Consider the following 25,543-nt stretch of genomic DNA (forward strand, 5'->3'; position numbering starts at 1 on the left):
TTCCATGCACTGACAATTCGTCATCAGCCACTATTCGGTTATATATACGTTCTATGCCTGTTCAGCAAGTTTTCATTGCAAAACGAAACAAACATGCGCAGTTAGGAATCAGTACAAAGACCCTGGATTTGACGATCCGTGTTTCGTCGTTTGAAAAGAGCGCGCAGATATATTTGTTCCCCTTGTTTCAAACAACGGTATCCAATCATGGGGTATCAACGGGGAGAAAATGAAGGAGAATAAATACAACAACGAAATTATGATAACGAAACCGATCATGATACTATTGCCCATTGCACCGGAATCACTACATTATTTGCTCATAAGTCATCGGTGCATTTCCAAGCAATGCCTGATTAATTTCGAGGAAATATAAACACTCTGCTGCCGTGTATAGACACACTAATGGTGGGACTGTGACGTGATTATCATCCCGTGAGCGAAACATTCTTTCAATTGCAGCTCCGTTTGTTAGAATTGTTCAATTAATGAACCGGTCAACGTGAATGTAAATCGCCCATGTTACGTAGCTGTGTGCAGAATTCACACATGCAATATTACGCCGTTGTCGCACGTCTTTCCAAGCCTGTTTGACTCTTTTAAGGCTTACAGAAGGCTTTTCTCAACCTGAATCACACACCTTGAGTCTGAACAATGATGCAATCCGAGGGGGTCGATTTTCGGATAGTCACAACAAGTAACAGGCAATTAAGCCAGCGAAAGCATAGGGAGAGTTAATTGGTTTGTTGAACCTAAATGTAAAAATAGTAAGGTAAAGGGATGATGAAAGTAGACGAAACGATAACTTGCCGCAAGGCGGAGACCACATCCACATCCTCCGTATTATTATAGGTGCGCGTTGCTTTATAAACCAATCAAGCTATGCCGCGGCGCCAATCTCTCCTTTCGTAAGAATAGACGCTGAATTTGAAGATCACGGTTTCGCCGTGTGGAGTCTATTTTTTGTATACTTTTTATTTTCACGTTCTGGCACAATCTACATGCTCCACGCCACGATCACTGCCTCTTTATGTACAACTTTTCACGTCATCGCGTTTTTATATTTGTGTTTAAATTCCACAAGTGGGCGCATCCACGTAAGCGTTGCTCAGATAAATTATTATTTATACTGTACTATCAGCTTCGATGCAATAGTCGCGAGTCTCAGCCAACAAGCTGGTGATCCTAAACCGCGTAACAACGCAAAGTGCTCGAGAGACGACATAATGTAGAAACGGCGTCGACTCACCGGTTCTTGGCGGCCGCCGCCCTGTCCCTCTGGCGCCGGTTCTTGAACCAGTTGCCCACCTGGGTAGGCGTCAGCCCCGTAGCTTGCGCCAGCTCCCGCTTCTTGGTCGGGTTCGGGTAGGGGTCCTGGAGGTACCACTCTCGAAGCAGCGAACGCGTGCGCTCCTTGAAGCAGTGCGTCTTCTGCTCGCCGTCCCAGATGGTGCGCGGCAGCGGGAACTTCTTGCGCACCCGGTACTTGTCCACGGGTCCCAGAGGCCTGCCGCGCAGCTTCTCGGCTTCTTGGTAATGCGCCTCGAGCCACATAGCCTGCAGCTTGGCGTGCGAGCCTCTGGCGAACCGGTGGCCCTCCAGGATCCGGTAGAGCTCGCGGAAGTTTCCCGCGTGGAAGGCTACCAGCGCCCGGGCGCGCAGCACCGCCTCGCTCTTGTTCAGCTCGGCACAGTTTGGGTGCGCCACGGGCAGCGACCACAGGAAGCGGCCGAGCCGCTCCACGTCACCGCTCTCCTCGAGCGTCTCGCACACGGCGGCCACCTGGCCCACGGAAAAGTTGAGCGTCGGCAGCATCAGCATCGGTGGGTGAGGCGGAGCAGCGGCCGACGCAGGAAACACGGCCGCTGGAGCGGGCGCAGGCCCCAGCGCCATCGCCGAACACACAAGACACACCAATCTACACGGCGGCTGTGCGTGGGAGCGGCGTACAAGTTCACTGAGGAAACCGCGTCGTCTGCTCCTGAGGTAGGCCGGACTTATAGTGCTTGAGAGCGGTTGAGTCAGAGCGCGTCGTCTGCTCTTGATCACTCGGGGAGCGGCACACAAGTCACGTCGTCTGCTGTCGGGAGCGGCACAGAACACGGTGCGTCGTCCGCTCCTGGATTGCTGAGGAGCGGCGAGCAGTCACTCCGCATGATAGCCAACCGGCAGTGCGGCTCGGTGGGCAGTGCACAGGTTTCAATGAGCGCAGTCGCCTGCTACTAAATGAGCAGACGGAAACCGAACGGCGGCTCACTCGCGGAATGCGCAGCGCGCGCGCGCGCGTGCACACAGTGTGCGTTGTCGACCGACTGATTCTGGAGTCCGAGGCGGCTCGGTTGCGGAATCGGCGCGGGCAACACGCTCCTCGCGCTCAACTTTTTTCGGGCGGGGCCAATCAGCTCATGGCCGGCTCAGGCGCGACGCGCAGGCGGCCCGCTCGCTGGCTCGCGCTCCACTGTGCCGGCGATGATAGGGCCGGGCTTGGGGGTAGGCGAGCCGGCTCATCGGGGCATCGGTGGCGCCGCCCCTCTCCTCTGGCCGAGCCTCGGGCGCGTACAACCGGCGTCGCCGTGGATACCGTCCCCCCCTCCTTCTACCGCCAATGGCATATCACACTGCGTAGCGAGAAGTCCCCGACCTTCTTTCCACGCGTCTCTCTTTCCAGCGCGAGCCGGCATGCGCCCTCCCCGCGCAACCGAGGCAACCAGCGCGCGCACAGGCCGCCTCGAAACGCCGCGGCGCGCCTTCGCCGATCCGTACCGGAATGCAAGAAGCGTACTGCGCCTGCGCCGAGCGGCGTTCTCGGCGCGTGCGCAGAAGAGGCCGGCGATGCTCAGCTCTCCGGTTTCGATGAAGCGCGCGCGGGAAGAGAGCAGACGGCTCCCGGCCGGCGGTGGGTGCGGGTCATGCGTGTTGTGTTTCACATTTACTGCCATTTTTAGTGAAACGACGTGCGGCCGATCGGCTCCCTGCAAACGGCAACCTGTTTCGAGCGTCGACGACTCTGTGCGCACTGAACGAAGAACAGGTAAGCGATGGTTGCTGAACGCTACCTACTTTCCTGTCAAAAAAATTTATGCATGGCATCCCGTTTGCGCTGCGCGTTCCTTAACGTTACTAAGCTAGCTGGGATAGCACATATCATTGAAGACTATGCATCAAGTACATAAGTTGTCCTTGAGTCAGATTAGGGTGTCATAATTAATGATAATGAATCATTTTGCAGTTCTACTAAAGATACATTAAGGAATATGCTTTACGAAGGCGTTGCCTTTTCTGTATTGAAATGCAGTATTCGTCGTCGACTTCGCGAGCCACGCTAAATTATAATGTCAGCTCTACACGACGGCATGGGCACAAGATGTGACTTCAAGCTTTCCAAAGGCGCAAGCACCTGTTCTCATCGTTGACATTTCTCGCTAACATCTTTGTTCATAAGTTTGGCCTCACGCAGCTTTAAGTAACCGAGTGATGGCTGACGACGCACTAGCGAGAAAGCTTCTGGCTGTATAATCTAAAACCAAAATTCGCGTGCAATGAACAGTTCACCGGAAAAGTTAATACGCCGTGTGATATGAGAAAAGGATGAACACTTCCACAGCCCCGCGAACGCAGCCTGGTACTCGGATTTACAGCACGTGCTATGGTAGGTATGCGAGCAACATACGATGTACGGTTTTATTGGCTACGATCGCAAACTCCTCGAAATTCAACGACGCTTATGTCGAACGGTCCGTAAACTTCTGCGGTAGACTATATATACATTGAATGGACGTGCACAGGTAATGTGGCCAGGACGACTGGAATTCTGCCTGACTTCCACCAGCCCCACAGAAAGGGCACTAACACACCGTAGCACGTATGGTACGCTTACGGCGGAATGGGACATAACGTTTCAAGAACACGCTGCTACACAAATGCGGCGGCCGTCATCGCCTCGAGCAAACGATTTCGCTCGCATCGACCGCAGCTGAGAGTTCGTAGTAAGAACGCAAACATTCGAAAGATCTGTTCGAGGCTCGCGTTTCATGTACTGTTCAGTTTTTCAATGGAACGTTGTAGGTCTTGAGTCATACTGCAAAACGAAGTAGTGTTTTTCTTTTTTCGTTTTGCCATCATCTTCGAAAACAATGAGAACCAAGAAACAGGTGTATCAGTGAATCGTGTAGTTAAACATGAAATCGGGAAAACCTACAGCAACTGTACTGTAGACGCATCGTAGGTTTCTTTGAGTTTCTCGCATTATTTTTATCGCACGTACGCTGTGAGACAGTGACGTAGACATTAATGATAAGCTAGGGATGTTAGCCTAACTGATCGCCTGGCATACTAGTACCGGTCCCGAATGATAATTGTGGTATACAAAGTCTTCACATAAACACACAAACGGCAGACACCCAGAGACACAATAAAGCTGTCCACAAACTTGGTGAATTCCACATGAATCGGAAACGACTCACTGTGATTGGTTGCTCTAACGTTATTGTTAGTAAAGACAGACGTAGGTAAAGCAACAGTACTATATAATCCTCATAACGAGTAGTCTATAGTCAAGGAAATATGCAGTGAATTGAACAAGCGGTTGAAAAAAAGGACAACCTTGTATGCCAGTTTGAGCGACTGATATTCTACTTCAATTATTTCACCTTAAGTGCCCAAAAGCATGATATAAGGGGAGGGCTGGTTCAGGGGCTAGAACCAACGGCTTCTACAACAACAAAAATACAGAAAAGGTCCGGAGAACATGAGAACAAGACACAGAAAAGGCAAAATAGCTTTATAGTGGACATAAATTGTTGCAGTATATATACACCTAAGAACAGTGAATATGTATGAGCGAGTTCTCGGACACTTCGATGGAAATACGCTGTAAAGCAATTTACACCCTTAAAAGCGATAAATTGAGTAAATCTGTCCATGACTCACTCGCTTACACTCAAGAAAGGTGTATGTTGTGAGATATAGGCCAATTTATACCCTCATTCACTTGTAAGGGCGTAAATTACCGACTCCCTAGTCATACGGCCGCTATGACGGTTCAGCCGCTGCCCCGCTACCAGCAGGTTCAGTGCAGCACAGGTTGCGCCATACCATAATATAGTTTTCACCCTTAAAAGTAAATAAAGGTGTAAATCGTTCTATATCTGCCACTCTTACTCTTTAGGGTGCAATGGTGTGAGTTATAGAGAGATTCACGCCCTTATTCACTCTTACGGATGTAAATTATCTTACAGTACGCTGGTCCTTGCTGTCAGCGTTCACCATTCAGCCGAACAAACTCGTATACGATCTCCAACGTCGAGCCAGTAAAATTCGACGTGGGAAACAAAAATTACGGATTACTGACTAAAAGAAACACCGCACAGAGGAGTTGTCCATGTACGACTGAGGTGTATACGCAAGGTAACCTTTAATCATTGAAATGTAGACGCTTTTCGCGTAAATTCGGGGCTCAGACTGAGGTGGCGTGATTGGCTCTTCCTTGATGGACGTTGGGTACAGCAGCTTCACTGCTGCATCAAGTTCACTGACACCAGCTTCAGTGCGAAAAATATATACCCGTATAGGCGCATTGTTACAGGAGAGGGAAACGTGTATACATAGTCGCCGTATGCGCATTGGAAGTCGAGTGCCCGATTGATTATGTTGAGATTGAGAGAGGGAGGTAACCGGTGATTTGTTACGGAGTGTAAATGAATAAGTGCCAGGCGAGCGAAATGGTTATCGACGATTTATGGATGAGCAGACCGCGGGACGATTTCGCGGAAGAAATTGCGGCTACAGTTGTCTAGTAGCTTTGCTTTAAGCAGGACCAGAAAAAATTGGAGCACCCTGGCAGTGTTGTTTCTTTTGAAGGATGCCCAATTGCAATAATAATTTAGAGATCAAGAAAGATTATGAAGTAATAAGCTTACTTCTACGTATAGTAGAATGAAAAAACGAAATAATGCCCGCAGTTCTGCAGCGGTGATGTTTTCGCCGTGTCATCATACATCCGTAAGTCTCAGATAATCAATCACTGTCCTATATGCGTCTTGTGAGGCATATCTGCTATGTTTCAAGGATTGTATAGGTGCGTGCTTTTCTTCGTGGTTGGAAGGTTGATTACTTTTTCTAACTTCCATCGTTCAAACCTGCAATTACTCAATGTAGTATTTTAACTTTCGGTGTTGAAGAGGCGCGTCTAGCCTCTATAGGCGCTTCTCGACTTTTTATTAGGCTACGTAATGAACGTAAGCGGATATGTTATCGAAACTGAGAGCTGCATGCGAATAAAGACGAGCTCTTGTATCCGTCTGGCTTAATTAACTGTCGTACTCATTCTTTTCTTAATTGAGCTGTCTCACCGTACGGCGTAAGAATAAAGGCATTGCATCTTGTATGTACACTATATAGTGCTCCGCAATTGAAACGCGGTTCTCGGAGGACGTGACTGGCGGTCATTTGTGTTGCGCCTCCGGTGGTCTCGGAGGACACCGAGATGGTGCATTTATTGTATAACACGACAGCCAGAGCCCGTGTGGTGCACTGTGACTGCATTTTGCACTCGATCACCCAGCGATCACCCGTGGCGCGAAAAGCGGCGGCCGCCGTGCTGCCTGAGTATCGCATTTCGATCGCTGAGACCGTACACTTGCAAGGTGGGCTTCTTCAATAAATTTGACCGGGTGTTTTTGGCGAGGGCCATTAATCCAAAGACAATAGACCGTTTTGGATGCACTAGGAAGTAGCGTAACTGAATAGCTAGCGGATACCGGATTACCGCAAACCAGGTATAATGATGCAACTATTGTACTCCAGATTTATCAATTTATTTATTTATTTATTTATTTATAGAAATTTTTGAAGGAAAGGCAAAATAGAAAAAAAATCTAGACAAGGTAACATATACAGAACAGAATAAAGTGGACGATCGAACTAGTTCTTAGAACTAACTGCTACGCAATTATATACAGTTCAGTTAGTGTATATGAAAAGATGCTGTAAATGCAACTAAAAACAAACAAGCCGCATACTGAATGTAACGCAAATCGAACAACCAGACAATACTCTGGTACACGAGCATACGTAATTAAGTGCTGGAACATGGATTTAACAATATCCCTCACTGCCCCTGTAAATGCCGCTGAAATGCATAAAACATGCACATCAAGCACGGCGCAGCGCTCAAAGAAAGCATTGTGTGTACCGACTGCTCGATGCTTAGTGCCTCTACATGCTTTAGAATCCAGTCAAGATAACCCCGGATGAGACGAATTTTCGGATATGACGAACATTGATTTAGCATTTGGTTCTTCTCTCGTACAAAGCTGCAGAATAAAAACCGCTTAACAAGAACCACTAATTCGCTTAAGCCGACCTCTGGCAGCCGCTACTGTCGCCTACTCGGCTCATATCGAGAGGCACATGTATAGAGTGGCAGATTCGGAGTAGGCGACACTGGTGGCTACGCGAGACGCAAATTGTGTTTTTTGTGGACATACACCGGCGTCGACGACGATGTGGATACCTGCAGGCCTAACGCCATATATATATAGAAACAAAATTACGGCAGAACCTCGCGATGAATGTCGATGTATAACGCGACTAGCGTCGAAGCAACGCATACCGTCACGCCTTACTGCCTTACTGCCTCGCGCTTGGCGCTGTACACGCAGCGCCATCTAGCGGCGGCGCCGCGAAGTCCGGGTGTGGTGCTGGTTCGATTCCGCTGGGTAGCAGATAAATTTGAAAGCATTTTATTTTTCGTCCTTTAATAGAGGAGCATGCGCAGAGGTGCACACACATGGTTACCCAAGTCGTCGTCAAAGAGGTTCGTTGAAGAGTGGCGCATACCCGCAATATCCCAAGTGGGTATAGGACGGTTGGTTTAGCACCCTTATCCTCAGCGCGGCAGCCCGATGCTACCTGTTAGCTGGCTATCAGATGGCTATCAACATGCCCAGTGATCCAAGTTGGCGGGAAAATGGTTAGATAGGCAGATAGATATAGAGACAAATAGTCAGGCCCCGGGAAGTGCATCAAGTATACTCAGTTATTAATGCGATTAGCATTCTTAGGGTATGCCCCAAGAGTGCTAATGCGCATTAATAAGTGAGGAGGCTATTGATGTTCCTCCGCAGGCTGCTGATTATAGAACACTGCACAGGAGGTACCACGAACCAGCTTCATCACGTGACGAAACTGGTAATGCCCGCAATACTTCTGTGCTTTTGAAAGCGAAGTTTCCTTTGCCTTTTCTGCAGACTTGGCGGGTATACTGCCTGCTGGCGGTTGGTGCTTCAGCGAACCTTGACGATTACTTGGTCCACCGAGTGTATGCGCGACACGGATGTGCGCGAATAGACAGTTTGGACCCCTGGATGTGTGGACGTTATTTTGGCTTATGGCAGATAATGGGTATGCACCACACTGCAGAATGTTTAAACAGGCAAGCAGAAGAAAAGGCAAGTGAAGCAGTTGGCATGCAGATAGCTTCGCTATAACCGATTCTTAGATATACGTGGGATCTGCCAGTTCTTTTCTCTTTTTTTTACCCAACATGAGAGCGCTGAAAGATATTTGAGCAAGCTAGGTGAAATGTCAGCTTTTGTACACGGCGCTGAAATTTGCATAGTGCCGGCAAGCAACAGAAGGTGTTAAGAAAATTTCGCAAGAAGTGAAGACGGTGTTTAAGAGAATTCTTTGTGGCATGCTCTACTTCCCGGGAAAAGGAGGCGGGGACTGGGTCGGCTAACCTCCATGAAGGGTATTTCGACTAATTACCAATTAAACTTGTAAATTAACAGAAGTTAATAGTCGGCTAAACATCAAATTTACAATAATTAAGTTTGTTACTATTTACATTACGACACATGTTGCAATTTGCGAATTCTATATATATAGCCGGTAAGTTCGCAAGGCGTATCCACTTGAAACGAATTCTCTGGATGACACCCGCTTCGAGATATTCATTCAGAAATTGTGCGACGAAATTCATTGTCGTTCCACTTACTTTTGGGCTGCAATGCGTAAAATGGTGTTTTGTTAAAAGAAATGGGCCCTACTCATATTTACCGCAAGTTTGACGACGCATGTCTTGAAACCGGTGCCAACCTCTAAATTTGTTCCAATACGTTACTTGTAAACTTTCCGGTTAGTATACGTAAATTAGAATACGTGCCTTAAGGTAATTAATTAAAAATGTCAATAACAGGACTTCGTTAATTAGCTGAATATTGATCGTGATTTATCATGCAGATAATGTCCGCCTGTTTGAGTTTATCTAGTAGAAGTGTGGTATCGGCTACAGGCGATTTCTAAACATTTTCTATGGTGCAAGAATTAATAGCTTTCATTGTCAAGGATATACACACATATAAGTAAGCAGCCCGCACAAACAAGATGCTGGTGGCGTGGGCTACGCATCAGACTCTGCAGTAGATGCTCAAGAGTGCGAACTTGGGCTTCGGATCACTGCGATCCGTCCTAGTTGTAACTGATTCATCGTGAATTTTTTGCGCTAAACAAACGGGGACAACGAAAGGTACACAAGAACAAGCGCTTTCTAACAACTCTAACACTTTTTAACAATTGTTAGAAAGCACTCGCCCTTGTGTATTTTTCTTTTCCCCGGTTTGTTTAGCGCAAAAATTGACGATGGACCATGTATAGTGGCTTGAACATCGACATTCTGAACAGCGCAAACAATAGGCTCACGGGAAGACGACAACATGTGCAAGTTTATTTCGACTTTTCGGCCAGGCACTGCGGCCACAACGTTACACCTGATAGCCGAAAAATTAGGTTTAAGGAAACCTTGTAGTAAAATGAACCACGTTTAACAATAAAACATAGTATACGCTTATACAGCAATGCACACACTTGATTAACATGTTCTAGATTCAGTCCTCATGGATTCGTAGTTATTGATTCACACTCTTCAACCTTGGTCTTCATTTTTTGGTCCATGTCGAAACCTCTCACGGCGAAACTAACGAACATAGAGTTTTGGATGAATACGTTGTCAGTTTAAGCTGGTTTTCTCTTGCATTTTATTGTCCCTTTAGCTGCGTTTTCTTCAATGTATAATACAGTAGTCGTTCACTGTAAAATAAATTACACCCTTAAAGTGAATAAGGGTGTAAGTCAATCTATGACTCGCATCCTTGAACCCAGAAAGGCTGTAAGAGTGTAAGCTTTAGACATAATTACACCCTTTTTACACTTTAAGGGTGTAATTTATTTTACAGTGTTGTTCAAATGCGTATAGCGAAGCGCGTGGTTCTTGCGAAGCCCGGCAAAAAGCAAAGGCCGCAAAGAGGTCCAACCAACTGCATATATGACGTCGCGCATTTTCGGGGCACACTGCAGTTTAATTGCTGGGTTGCGCAAAAATCACGTGGCCTGCTGTTCGCATTTGAATGAGAGCACATAGGTGGTATACGCTAAGCTACTTAACAACGTAACTTGCGAGTTATAAGTTGAATTGTTCTGAAATTAATAACAAGCTATATATATCGATTTGCTCAAAGTTGGTCAATGTTGTGCTAATTGACTGCTTCTCTGCCCTCTCCTAGGAACGTTCTGCAGCCTGCCATACCTGAGGGACAAGCGTATTGCGATACGCGGGTGCGGTGTAAATTGAAGCCACGGTAATGACACGCTGAGGCTGATCACACCGCGTCGTTACGAATAAACATGCTTGCTTGTCTTTTTATTTTTCCGTGTTTTCGTGTCCAGCCCGATTTCGGCGTCACGAATTCACCGCTGATATGGCTCCAATAACCTGCTTGCGCAAGGAAATAACGCGTGGACACGCTTTCGGTATACATATTGTTTGCCAGTATATTGACTGTCGAGCAATCGATACATTTAAGGGACATACATATCTCTCCCTGTTTTAATGATCTTTTTTATCTTTTGCTATCTTCACTTTTTATCCACATTGCAGCACTCCGAAGAAAAGTGTGTGTCAATAATGTATGTTTTAACATAGCCTCCTGCTTTTTTTTTTTTTCGATGCCAACCCAGTGATGCCAAAACCGAGATTTAACTGAGAGGGCGCCACTTTCCGAGTTGGTCACAGTTAATGCATGGGCGCGCTTAGGGTCACGTCAATTATCTTTCATTGCACTCAATGCGGAGATGCGGAAGCATTTTTGTAGGAAACTCTATGGCGGAAGCCGAGGAACGACATCAGTGCCCAGCTAAAGATGTCCATGCTCTAGCAACAACGCGTATCTAATGCTAACTGTTGTGCCGCCGCATGCAGCAGACCGCTGTCTCACCTGCACGGCGGAGCGACTGGGCAGATTAACTTGTTCTTGGCATGGTTGGTACTTGCTTTGCGATATAATTGCCGCTAAAAGAACGTACACAAACACTATAAAGAAAAGCAATCGCGTCCGTGTTGTCGCGATTGTGTTTTTATTTCGTGTCTGTGGTTTGTGCGCGTTCTTTTAGCGGCAATTATGTCGCACAACGACTGATCAGGAATAGAAAATAACAGGCGGCTATATGATTTTAGTGACAATCTTATATATATAAAAAAAAAACTGGCAATGAAACCATAGAGAGTACAGGAAAAATCAAATAATTGAAGTTTCTTATTTATTCCTAGAGCTGTTGTAGAAAATCGCTTCTAAACGACGCTACTACGAAAGCGCATTTCGATATTTGTCCAAGCATATGCCGTGTTATGCAAAGCGAAAAGGTAAGCATGCACGCTCTCTTGCTGCTTCGACGGGTCCAAGTAATCACCAGGAGGTAAGGATTAAATAAATTCCGCAGATAAGACTGCTTACCCGTGGGTTTCCGGAAGCATATTGTCCCTTTTGTGAAATATTTTCGATTGATGTTTTTGATAGGGAGGCAGCGCGCTCGTTTCATACACTCATGACGTGGCGCCACCTCCTCCCTATTGGCTGCGCCGTCACGTGCTCAAAGAAGCACGCACTAGGCCACACCTTTTAGTCAGCGAGAACCGGGGTCGGTGGAGTGTGTTCGTTTCGCGCCCCTGAGGCCCGGGCTCGATTCTCACCCAGGCCGAAACATACCGCATATTCGTTTGAAGGTCATTAATGTACTTTATTATCAGGACCCTCTCTGCGAAATTTGACGCCAGTCAGATCCTTTCGACGTGTTTTTGCTCTTCGCGCCATCGGCCATTTTTCGTACATATGTATTTATTTATTTATTTATTTATTTATTTATTTATTAATACTGTCAACCCTCATAGACGGTCATAAAAGAGAGGACAATACAATTACATACATCAATTATGGACAATGTCAATGTACGTAAAGTTGCTTAACACTTATCAATTAACAGTGAATAAGATGTTCACTTGAATGCTGTTCAGCACACTTCTGACATTTATCAAAATACGTACAATGAACATCAAGTCGCACATATCACTTGGCACTTCAAACTAAATTGAATACTCCCGTAAATACGCTTCAGCAGCATTTTCAAAGTCGGTGACGTCTTTTAGGCTAACAATAGCCTTTGGCAATTGGTTCCACATTTCTATCGCATCCGGGAAAAATGAGTATCGAAATGTATCACTGTTGTACGGTACGGCTTTATGACGTAGTCAGGGTTAGTTCGCGGGCTTCTTTTGCCTGGAGCGTGTAGATATTTGAGCTTATCAATTTTAAGTTGATCCTGCATTATTTGACAAAGCACCTTCAGCCTATATTTCTTTCTACGTACCTCAAAAAGATCCAAGTTGCAACGCTGTAGCATACGCGTGACCGATTCCTTCCTTCGGTACGTCGAACAAATAAAACGCGCCGCCAGTTTCTGTATCCTTTCCAACTTCCTCTTAAGCGTCACTTGATGGGGACTCCAAACAACGGCTGAATATTCTAGTATCGTCCTAATGAAAGCGGTGCATGCAATAAGTTTTACATTACGCGATGCATGTTCCAGTTTATTTCTCTGAAAGTATAACTTTTGATAGGCAGTCACGCAGAAGTTATCTATATGTTCGTCCCATGTCAAATTTCGCGTTATTATTACGTCTAGATACTTGAACAGGTGCGCATTCTCCTATAAATGTCCTCCAATGTTGTAAAAAAAAGGAATAGATAGTTTTCATTTTGCTGATGTGTGTATATGTAGTATATGTAATATATACCACCGCACGGTCAAGCCGATGCCGGATTCTCGCATAATGGGACATGTAATGCTTTCGCACTAATACGTATACGTAAATTGTAAGAATTAGCTTCCCAAATCGCGCATTATATATATATATATATATATATATATATATATATATATATATATATATATATATATATATATATATATATATATATATATATATATATATATATATATATATATATATATATATGTATATGTATGCTTTCTCGAAGGTTGTGGGTGTGGTTCCCACCGTGTGTGTTGTGTGTCTGTTAATTTGGTCGGTTACGTTCCAACAGCCCATAGCTTCAAGTGACCAACAATGGCCGATTAATGATTCCGTCAGGCTGGAGCCAACATTTCGAAAAGGAGGTCTCGTCTTTGGCGAGGCCAACCACGGTTGTTTTCATGCCCCTATAATGTCGAATAGCCTCTGAACAGCCTAACTAGACATTCGGTACTGTGAAGTGATTAAAGTAATGAGAATAAAAACAGAAAGCCGACGCTCACCATAAAGAAATATATCCATGGGAGCGTGCCTATATTGACCGCTTAACTCTATATATAGACAGAGCACTGCCGGCAGGAATTTTCTTCTATGCGATTTCTTTAAGCAATGTCGTCGAATTATTGGTATATTGCTACGCACTGATGTCTCCAGAAGGCTGAGCACAAGGTAAGTGTATCGGCGCTTCGTTTTAGTTCGTTAATTTACATGTATGGACTGCAAGTAATTGGTTCTACCATTCATTTTTTGTTTATTACGTCTATGTCGGCGCTCGAGTGCACCATTCTAATCTCCGCGCTGTTCGAGACACTGCTTGCCACTGGGATGCCACCGCTGCAACTATAACTTGCCAATCGATGGATGGATGGATGCTACGAGCGTCAATTTTGGAACGGGGCGTTGGGTTAATTACGCCACCAGGCTTTTATTAAATTGCCTAATGTCCCACCTATGTTAAAGAAGAAAAAAAAGACGAAGAATACAAAGCACGAATAATTCCCATCACTAACTTTCTGAACCCCTATCAGGAATTTTATTTTTGTACGTCTCCGTTGTTTCTCATTTCCCTACTTCATACAGCCAGTTTTCAAATCACCTCTTACTAATCTTTATTGCTGACATGTTTACTTTCTCTCCGCTCTCGCTGAAACCAAGGTTGCTTCAAGAAGGCTAGAGGTGCCTAAATCGACCGCTGTTTCACATTCGAATAAAACATGTTTCATCGTTTCCCTAGCTTTACCGCAGCAGGCACATGCTTCTTCGTCCTTGGTGTATCTTGCTTGTAAGTGCGTGTTATAAAGCATACTGATCTCGCTTAGAAGAGTAATGAGCTTCCCTTTGAGTTATAAACTCTTTCTTTCGTGATTTCGTTTCTTTCTCGTAAGTGGTTACTCATGGCAGTTTCTTTTTTTTTTCATTGCCGCCACCTGCGAGATTTTCTCAGCCTCACTGACTTTCCGCTTGACATTCTTCGTTGCCATGTACGTTGCTCACCATACAGGTCGCGTACTTGCTGGTAAGCTTCCTAGTTATTTTCCTCCACTGTGAACCATTGTTCTTCCTGTACTCTGAACACTCTCGCAGCCCGTGCACTTTCTTCCTATTCCTCAGTCGTTCTTCATAATCAATTTTACTCTAAGCTTGCCCCACTTTAAAGCTTGTCTAGTCCCTCTCTGTCCTCCCGTGAGCGCCCAATGCGAGGCGTCCCACTGACCTTTGGTTGCCATCGAGTCCTGTTTGTACCCCTGACTTCAAGCAAACAACGGCATTTCCAAATATAAGCCCTTGAACCATTACACCTTTCCACATACCCAGGAGCACCTCGTACCTATTGTATCCCCGTAGCGCTCTGTGATTCATTATGGCCGCATTTCTCTTCCCCTTTGCTGTTATTGTTCTTTTTATGTTTCCATATATCTATGGCCTTCGTTTATACATATAACAAGGTATTTATATTTTTTCACGCGATGTATTTTCTCGCCCCGTATTGACACTGTCTAGTCACTGTTTTCATTGAATACCATAAAACCTGATTTTCAGACCTAAATTATCACCTTCCTGTCCGAAGATATTAGCCAGACGTTGAATATTACTTTGCTTGTTAGCTAGTAGTACAATGTCGTCTGCAGAAAACAAACCTGGAAGTAAATTTATTATTTGTTCAGTGTTCAAATCTGTATTGACCATCTTGCACTGCTTGCTCTCTTTCCCAACTAGATATCCCATTTTCAATATGATGCGTTTATGGTCACTCCCTACGCTGCTATACTCTTCCTCGTCAATGACCATTTCTCTCAACTTTTCATGAATTCCTTCTGTGGTCAGCCAGTAATCAATGGTCGATTGCCGGTTTCGCGCTTCCCACGTGATCTGCGCTTCACACTTAGGCCCTGTATTCACGATAACGAGGTTATGCTGTTCACAAAGATCTAGCATTGACTTCCCGTTGTTGTCGGTATAGCCATCTACATCCTGCATGTGGGCATTCATGTCACCTAATAGGATAACTTCGGCATCATTCCCGAAACCCTTAATATCATCACTTATGCATTCCACTAAATTTTGATTCTTCTCTGTGCAATTATTTCCGGTCCACAGATACGTTACGCGCAGTCAAGTTTTCTTTCAACTCATCGTGCATGATAACCAAAGATGCTCTTGACATTTTGAATTTGCTCTTTTCCATTTGGTTCCCTGATGGATGAGCATTCCGACTCTCGCTCCCTTTCTTTCCGACTTTGTTCTGTTGCACCATTCCCAAACATAATTCTCAATCACTGGCGGCTCTTCCGAGTCTCTAAAGTGCGTTTCTGTAACCACATACACCCCTATTTGTTCTCTATTTAACTGCTCCTCAATCTCTACCCCCTTTTCCTTTTCCACCCCTGCTGCTCTGCATGTTTATGCAGCCTATTGCAGTGCGAGCTCTTTTCTTGTTTTCCTCCTTTTTCTGTTATTGACGGCGACGCTATTCTGAGGTTCCCCTGGAGGAGCTTCTTTATTACTACCCACCCTGGCGCCCTGAGCGCTCGCACCAAATTACTGTGAACGTACCGCCATCTAGCGTTCGGTTGCTCCAACTATAGATTCCACTTGCGCCACTGCGAGAACGCCGTTTCGAAGGGCTCATCCGCCTCGCAGTTGAGTTGGTATATAGGGTGTAAGGTTATACAGGGTGTAAGGTGTAAGGTGTAAGGCATAGGGTGTAAGGTTATTCGTTCCCTTAAAGCGTGCCTTCGAACTCTACTGCATGGCTTTCCGGTTAGTACATCCTTACTTACAGAAAAATTGTTCCTTGTGCACTGCTAGACGAAAGTAACTAGGACACAATCGTGGCATTTATTTTCGTGAGATTTCGATCAGAAAAGGAAAAAAAATGAAAATAGTGCTGATACCTGCGATGACGTACGTAAATCCGAGCAGCTCATACGTCAGAGACAGCGAGGCTATCTTACGGTTGTCTTCAAACGCTTCCGAAGTCCGATTTGATCACGGCCTGTAGCTACTAAATGATCGGCACATAAAAAAAAAGCGAAGAACAAGAAGCAAGCTTCCTGAATTAATTCAGAGGTGGAAGGGGTGCGCTGGTTCTTGAACAGGAAGATGAGGAATGGAGGAGATCGGTTTTTTGTTGGGCACAACCACGCGGATCCAAGAGACATGAAGACTTATAGAGTAAATAAATTACCACTCGTTTTATTTGAAACTTAGAAATGATATAGAAAAGGGAAATCAAATATACGAGAAAAGAAAGACGGTTTATTGGTTAGTTGGCTTGCTAAAAGTCCACGTTCTATATATATATATATATATATATATATATATATATATATATATATATATATATATATATGTATATATACAGAACCGCTTACCGGTCCAAATATATTTGGTATATACAGTCTAGCCCGGTTATAACGAAGTCGGTGGGAATCGGAAATCACTTCGTTATATCCGCTATTTCGTAATATGTGAACTATGAAAAGAGATGCAAACATGGGCATACTGATTTATTGCCGCTGAAAGAAGTGGTCCAGCGTCCCCTGAACACGTTTCGCGAGTGCGGACTTCAGGATTGCGGCTTCCATACCATCCAACTGCGAACCAAAGATCTGGTTCGCAGTTCGCAAAGAGCTAGATCAAGTCGAATAACTCTGTCTTAATAAACAGCATACAACGATCCGCGAAAACGATGAAAATGAGCCGCGCTTCCAACATGCACAATGCTGCCGCGCTTTCTCCCTGCCTTGCGCACCGCGACACCGACATAAAACAAAGCGCGCGCTGCCACACCTCCTGCAGACTGCAGTCCAGCCGTGGCGCTGACTGCCCGGGAGAAATAGAGAACCGCGATTGGCCAACACGGCCGCTCTCCGTGACATCATCAAAAAAAAAAATTGTCTCTTTTCTTTTTTACATTTTTCCCCTGCGCGGCGTGCTCTGCCGCTCTACGCCGTGACGCCGTTCAAGGACGGCGCAACACGAGACCGGCGTGCCATGCGATGCAGTGAAGCAACCTTTCGCTCCGCGGGAGAGCAGACGACGCCACGAAAGGACGCCGCCAGCCGAATTTTGCTGTTACTTTCGCGGAAAAACTCGCCTCACGGACGCAAAAATGTGTTGATTGACAGATTATTTTTCGGTTGGTATTAAATCTCTTCGTTATATCCGCTGACGCGCTCTTATTTACTTCGTTAAAACCGGACCGAAAGTGTATTGAAAATGCAAAAATGGGAATGGGAAATGGAAATCCCTTCGTTATAACCGCTATTTCGCTATAAGTGGCTTAGTTATAACCGGGCTAGACTGTATTTCTTTTTGTTCTTGCAAATAAAGTTCCATTCATTGATTAATAGAGATGTTACACTTGTTGATATAATTAAAAAAATAGAAATGCAGCTACGCCCTAATGTGTAGAGCAGTGGGCGTAGTTGCGCAGTGGGACCACAGTTGAAATGCCATGCATTCGTAACAATCCAAGCCCGGAGCATCGCAAGAACCAACCTACCGCAACAGAGCCCGCTCTCGAGCGGTGATGCAGAAAAAAGTTATCAGATGACAAGACACCGAACAAGCGTTCTTACTGAACCGAGAACATGACGAGCTCTGGCTTTAAAGTGATTGGGCACACAAAGACGGTAAAGCTAAGAGAAAAAGACAGTGATCTTAATTTATTCCAGAGGTGGAGAGTCTGGACTATCTACTGAGTTATATAACATCGTTTCTCGTCCTGCCTTCTCGTATGTATGCCTGCATACCTCTTGGACAAGGCATAATGAGCTCGGAAGGATAGACGCATGCAACGTTTACATGTTCCTCTGAAGGTTTGATATAAGCTTTTGTCGTTCACCCAGCCACTGTCTACGACGGCCGCCCAAACAGAGGCTTGCTGCGCCACAACAGCGTCTTGCGCTGCCATCGTAAGAAGGGTCTGCGGAGGCATTCCAGCAACGGGATCATCACCACGTGATCAAACATGGCGGCGCCCTCGGGAGCGCGGTGAAAATCGTCTACACACAGTCAGCGCAAGTGTAGCTCTCGCTTAAAACATGAAACAAGCAATATATACACCGTTTTACACCAGTCAAAGCTTCCATGGATTAAGACCGATATTTCGTGCGGCATGCATCCACGAGCCATAAAATGAGATGTGCTAAGTAACTATGGGCACGACGTTGCCTTTAATTACGAGTTACTGACGCAACTGGGTTACTGACGCCCCTTTCCCGAAAAGGGTAAGCCACAATGACACGTCAACTGACTGATACATGGCGCTACCTCACATACCTCCACCGACGCTCAGCAGCACACTTTTCTCTTCAATTCTACACCCTCGCCGCTGACACACTCTCAGTCACTGCCTCGCCCATCGCCCACCCACCTTACCCTCTCTCCCTTTTAGAAGAACCTTAACTATATAGTATACTGTGCCGAGGAGAGCATATGTCGCCTTGAAATGGAGAAGTCCACTTGTCGAAATGATGGCTCCTGCTTTCACCTTGTTCTCGTTTTACTCACCGTGCAGTGATACAGCTCGACACAAGGACGTAAAATTGTATCTTTTTCTTTGATTACCGGTTTTTCCTTGCAGGAAAAATTTCAAATAAACTAGGTTTCGCACTCTCCACTACAATTATTTATAGCAGGGCTATTATGCACGCTATACAGGTCACAAATATGAACAGGCTGTCAATATATTTCCTTCGCCTGACTAGAAATGCGAGATTAAGTGGGGGAACTGGCACATGCACTGCTTGCGACATCGAAAATTTAAATTTTCTACAAATACAGGGTAATTGGGGATGTTTCTAAACAAAAACAAGTAAAAATAAAGAAATAAGCAAATTAAGCTGTCAGTGCTTCCGCTTGAAGATTGATTCTTAATGTAGAAAGGAGAAATTTCGATCCCCTTTCTGCACATGGTTTTGTTTAACTGTTACGTTGATATCTTATGACATGGGGCAGGGGGGGGGGGGGGGGGGTTGGACTGGGTATTTTGGTCAATTTCTCCAGTATGCAAGAAATAAACAAACGCCAAAAATCTGTTTTGTTGTGTGTGTGCAATATTTCGTGTTCTTTCTTTTCGCCATGGCTATTCGCATCTCTCTAATTCTACAGCTGCATTACTTGACTTTTGTCTAAACTTTATGTTGTTGTTTTTGGGGGGTTGGAAAGTTTCGCCAATATTTCAGGGGCACAAGAAACAAGATGAAAAAAAAAAAGATGATTTTTATTCCCGCTATTTCTTTTTTCTTTTTTTCAGTCACTTGCATCTCTAGTCCTACAGTCACACGGTATACTCGAGTAGCTTCAGTAGCTTCGGGTGCCAATAGTACGAAACGGAGTACAGAAGAAGCCGAGCCGAGCCCGGACCACTCTTTCCATTTCCCTACATACCCTGCGGTCAAATAGTCGCTGAACCAGACTCGCAAAAACACGGGCTGCGTGCAGCGGTAACGCAGTACGCATACCGCAAAGCGCTCAGTGAACCAACGCGACAACGGTTCGGCGAACGTGCATAGACGGTGTCAATTCGAGGTTCGAGAATTGCTAGAGCGAAGCAGTGTATAGGGGGGCGTTTCCAGCTTCCAGCTGGAAAGAGAGCGAATTAAAGAAAAAAAGAAAAGTGAATCGTGTCGAGGTGTTATCGGGAAAGAAACTGCCGCGACGGTGGCGCCAGCGCCACCTATGGATCGTCTCATAACTGTTGCCTCGGGCGATGAGCGGCGAGCCACTGTTTTATTTATGGAGTGCGCGACGGATATCTCCAGCGAGAGCGGCAGGCCGGTGCCGCGAGCAGCACTGGAGTGGAGGTGCTGTGCAAGGATTATACGCGGCTGCCGCGCAACGCGAGGGGCACCGCTGCCTCCGCACTCCGTTGGGGGAGAGGGTAAAGACAGAGAGAGAAAAATAACTATATCGGGAAATTAAACAGGTGATAATTTTCTCCCGTTAAACAGACGCGGTCAAGTTCTCAGAAAGTTACTTCGGAAAAATGTCATTTTTTTTTTTTTGAAATGACGAACCGCGAGTACGTTTGATCAGCGTTTCGCTATTCGCTTGTTACGTGGTCCAAAATTTCACGGCAGTTCGCCTCTCTAAAGCCCCCCCCCCCCCCCCCCCTCCACAGACCCCATGGGCCCACCAAGGGCCCCATCTAAGTGTAAAATGTTTTGCGCTTGGTTACAGCGTTATTAGATCTGTGTATCGCTGATTAAGCTATACCAGGTTACTGGACTGGGCAAGCAGATCAGGGAACCCACGTACGTCTACGCTAAAGCTCCTTCATCACAACGGTACTAATACGGAGGCGCCTTAGTCAACTCCTCCGCCCATCCGTCAAAACGCCCAGCTCGCTTGTGGTTACCGGAATACCGGACACGCTCGGCGCTGAGACAGAACGCTCACAACGCACGCTGCTTGGGTAGCTGTCGCTGAGGGTCGACGGCACTGCACTTATCTCTTCCATTTCTCTTTAAAAATCACTTCACACACACGACGGCCAGGCGGCTAGCGGAGAGGTTGGAGAGGTTTCGTGCGCTGGCTCCAGGACAACCGGAAGTATAGGTGACCCGACGTCACATCATGACGCAGAGCCAGTGAAGGCGGAGCTTAGCTCCGATCACTCGGCGAACGAGTTGAGTAGAAAAAATCATGAGCCATTACTCTCTGTGAAGGTGAAGCGATCGAAGCTGCGTAGCACAGGACACAGAGGTGACACGGAATTTTGCACAAAGGTATACGAACTCACTCACCGTGATTTTCATTTACATTCGCGTGGACGACGGGACAGCCGCCCCGAGGAACTGGAGGAAACTAGACAAGCGTAATTCTCGACGGGATCGTCACCACAGGAGAACGGAAGGAAAGGAGATACCCAAGCGCTTGGAACGCCGACAAAAGAGGTGGCGGTGCGAATGTAGACATGACCGACGCGGGTCAAAATGGGGTATCTGTTCTCATCGGCTTAATAGCCGATACGGGTTGTGTTCGGACCCAATATATTAAACTTATTTTTGCAAGTTGGCGGAGTGCTTGAAGCCTGCTTCACCTCCGCCGCGGGTGGGCCCGGTATTGCACTATTTCCGGGATCGGTCCTCGGTTTCTGCACACGCAGAATAAAAATGACCGGAACCCTAGCCATAAACAGCTTCGCTTAGAAGCATAGCTATGGAGGAGGGTATACCTTGTAATCGTCCGTAGCTCTCTTAATATGAGACGCTTCACTTAAATTGCGGCGCGAATGTATTACTGTAGCCGTACGCTATACGCGTCTACAAAGTTAGTCCGAACCATTTCAGAGACATTTTCAAAATGATGATCCCGTATAGAGAGACCTGCGAATTGTGCTGCCACGTGTTCTGTTACCATGCACCGTTATCCAAAGCTAAGAAAGCTTCGCTTACATGAACTAACATCGGGCATGCGTTCTGCATAATTTTCTTTTTTTCTTGCTCCAAACTTTATTTTGACGTCGTTCACTGCGCTTTGGCTCTTTGAATTTCGAAGAAATTATTTTTCTAAACGCATGAAAGGTAACAAGTTTCATTGCACAGGCACAATAATCGCGAAGCGGGGCACAGTTTTCTTGGTATTGTCAATGCGCTAAGAACAAAGCCCTTCGAAACCAGAAGCACGAGGCTTAAATTATTTACTATGTGCCGTATTTATTCGGGTAAGGGCCGCCGATGTCTAAAACCCACAGCTGCTGGAGCACGAAAACGTGGAAAAAAAAGTTTCACGAAGCATCACGCGCGTACTCATGCGTTGGTTAATTCCTGCAAGCCGTCGCAAGGCAGCGCTAGTCTTCATCCCCCCCCCCCCCCCAAAAAAAAAAAAAACAAGAATCGGTCGGCGGCTCCAAATTTGTTCATGGTCAGCCGTCAGTGGCTGCATTTATTTGCATAGTTGTCTGAGCGTAGTTCGAAGATTCAGTAAGTAGCCATAAGCCCGTCTCGTGTAGAGGCCGCACCCGGTAAAAACTGCGACAGAGAAGTATGGGCCTTACACGAGTAAATACGGTAAACTGTACCCATCATTCCCCCGCTTTCTGAACCGCCATGCTTGCAGATGCCGCAGACGCTAGCACCAGGGCTCCCTCTAAAAATCAAATTATGGTGTTTTACGTGCCAAAACCTCTTTCTGATTATGAGGCACGCCGTAGTGGAGGACTCCGGAAATTTCGACCACCTGGGGTTCTTTAACGTGCACATAAATGTAAGTACACGGGTGTTTTCGCATTTCGCCCCCATCGAAGGGGTTCCCTCTAGCGATCTTTGAAGGAAACTCTGGGATTACGACGGCTACAGCAGCGCCGCGCGACTGCAGCTGGAATGCGCTTACCTATAGCTATCGCTGTAAGGGCCGATTTACGCTCGAGCCGCCCATCGCCGCAAGCTGCACCGCACGCGTGCGGTCGCGCGAAAAGTTGCAGGTATCCAGCACTTGTGCACAAATTACCATTTACACTGTGTGCACAGTGTATACCTTAGACATTGTAAACCGAAATTTGTGCACAAGTGTTTGATACGTGCAATCTTTCGCGCGACCGCACGCGTGCGGTGCGGCTTGCGGCGATGGGCGGCTCGAGCGTAAATCGGCCCTTAAAAACGACGCACCACCACTCCGTCACGACGCAGCTGTCTTTTCGAAACGGAGCTCGGGGGATCGAAAAGGCGTAACAAAAGCGAGAGCCCGCGGGAGGGTGACGGTGACTGCATCGCACCGATCGAGAACGTCGCGACCCACGCCTAGCGGCGGTGGTGTCAACTACACTGCGCGTCAACTCTCTCTCTCTCTCTCTGTAGAGAGAGATAGAAACGATCAAAATGCGCGAACCGGGTGCCGAGCGAACGCGATACACGCATACTGATGTAGGTACAACAAGCTCTCGTCCATATAACACGCCGCTCCGTTATGCTTTACTGTACGAGGCCACTGCGGACGTCTACTCTTTACACCTGCGGCGCGAGCGATGCGGTCGATTTCGCAGCGCCGGTCTCGGCGCGTTCGCCCGGGGCTAAAAATGATAATGATGCTGCGCCGCTCGGGTGAAACTCCATTCTTCGACACCGCACGCCACCTTTTTGTCTTTCTTTTTTTTACTCTTTTATCTGCTTCGTTTCCCGGTAAGCGAGCTGTCAACACGTATAGTGCTAAATAAAAAAAAGGTGAATTATCAGAGGAGCGGAATCGTTTTCCCCTGAGCACCCGTACGAAGCCATGCACCGCAACCGCCCGTGGCTTCGCCGCTTCTATCAGGCGGTCCACGGGCAGCGCGAGACGATACACGCTTGGAAGGCCCATGTTTCGCGGTTGCAGTGTATGGGCTCTGCCTTAAAACGATGCAGCGTGGCGGAAGGCACGAGCTGCGTGATGAGGCGGTCACTATGCGTTGCGACTAAGAAAGTAGTGCCGAGGTTCTTTTGCTGTTTGTTTTTGCAGCAGTCTGAGTGTGTTTCCTTGCAGCGTGAACACGAATACGTACCATCGAGACTACGAAAAGTCGGCTTCTCCGCGCAGCTTCGTGCTGTACGGCTGTGATAAGAATCGACTCCCCCAAAAGCCTACGGTACGGTTTTTTCTTCTTCTGTTTTCTGTAGTTTCACTAACATCCTTTGTTATAATCTTTTATGGAGTTTCTACAACTTTCTTACACAGTTTACTCCCTATGGGAGTAATTTTGACTCCCCTCAGTACTCGAGGTTTTACGGAATACGAAGAACCAAATGCTGGGATGCGGTTGTAACGCGTTGTACAGATACAGAGAAGCGCGCCACGCTAAACACATGAGGTCTGACGATACACTCTGCCCTGCGCGACATATCCAAGCATCTATTGTGCCGGTATCTAAAGCCATGATCACATGTGTAGTTGCACATGAGTGCACCATGAGGGCATCTGTATCCTTTCCCGAAATTAAGACCAGTTGGCTCGCGCGTATGAGAACCACCTGCCTATGCTTTCACTTACGTGGCTGGTGAATCTGCGCAGAAATTTTAATTAAGCATAGTGTGCTCACCCCCCCCCCCCCCTTCCCCTCCCCTGACTATACGGCGCTAGTCGCGTGTGCAGATGTAGATTTAGGTCCTTGGAATATACTGGCACGCCACCTGTGTGCATCCTTGTAGTCTGCCTTCGTTTTCTGCGTTGTTTCACCTCCAAATACAACATCGTCATCCCGAATAACAGCACCACCGTCAGCCCCACCACCACCAGTATACCACAGCAATACAACAACAACAACAACAACAACAACAACAACAACAACAACAATAATAATAATAATAATAATAATAATAATAATAATAATAATAATAATAATAATAATAATAATAAATACATCGCTTACTCCCAATTGACTGACGCGAGACTCATCTCGCACCATCGTCGCGCACTGCACGTATTTAAGAAAACACAGCATTGATGGGAAAGTGTTCGCTCTCGCGGCCGCGGCGATGTGGTTGGGGTGGAAGAGATATGGGGATACCGGTAACGAGTGAAACTCATTCTCGAGCCCGCCACCGCGCCGACTGGCGCGAAACTGTTTTTGGGATGATTCGCGGTGAGCGTAGCAGCAGCAGCAGCGCCCTCACACGCCACGGGCTGGGTGTACATGGCTAGCTCCCTTCCAATAAACTCAGCTCGCTCGCTTGGTCGATGCGATATATATATAAGAGTGTATACGCGACGATGCTCGAGGCGATCGGAAACTGCGGCTGAAACGCTCGCTGAGTCTCGGAGCTTGTGCGAGATATAACGGGTGGTAATGGAAGCGACGCAAGATTGAAAAAAGATAAAGAAAGAATAGGAGGTATGAGCGAGAGAATTGGGACGACAAAACTTATTGGATCAGAGTCAATTTGCAATCAGAAAGGTAATTTCTTCACCAGTGGGCGC

The 25,543-nt window shown here is 46.4% G+C and overlaps 1 protein-coding gene, 1 long non-coding RNA gene and 1 pseudogene across 2 annotated transcripts; 2 read left to right on the forward strand and 1 right to left on the reverse strand.

Annotated features, from left to right (window-relative positions):
• Positions 1 to 1,245: 1,245 nt before the first annotated feature.
• On the reverse strand, positions 1,246 to 1,893 carry LOC129385246 (homeobox protein SIX6-like). The gene has a single exon (XM_055071600.1). It carries the CDS (start codon positions 1,891 to 1,893, stop codon positions 1,246 to 1,248), a length of 648 nt encoding a protein of 215 aa, XP_054927575.1.
• An 807-nt stretch (positions 1,894 to 2,700) lies between these two features.
• LOC129385245 (uncharacterized) lies at positions 2,701 to 10,702 on the forward strand. Its single transcript, XR_008612825.1, has 2 exons — positions 2,701 to 3,031; positions 10,563 to 10,702. It is a non-coding gene; the product is annotated as an uncharacterized lncRNA (long non-coding RNA).
• A 10,867-nt stretch (positions 10,703 to 21,569) lies between these two features.
• LOC126533337 (U2 spliceosomal RNA) lies at positions 21,570 to 21,749 on the forward strand (annotated as a pseudogene).
• Positions 21,750 to 25,543: the final 3,794 nt, after the last annotated feature.

The sequence above is a fragment of the Dermacentor andersoni genome, chromosome 7 (assembly GCF_023375885.2).
Source record: "Dermacentor andersoni chromosome 7, qqDerAnde1_hic_scaffold, whole genome shotgun sequence".
NCBI lineage: Eukaryota > Metazoa > Arthropoda > Arachnida > Ixodida > Ixodidae > Dermacentor > Dermacentor andersoni.

Bases quoted from the DNA above. Each gene is read 5' to 3' on its own strand.
- LOC129385246 (XM_055071600.1), bottom strand. From the start codon at position 1,893: ATGGCGCTGGGGCCTGCGCCCGCTCCAGCGGCCGTGTTTCCTGCGTCG.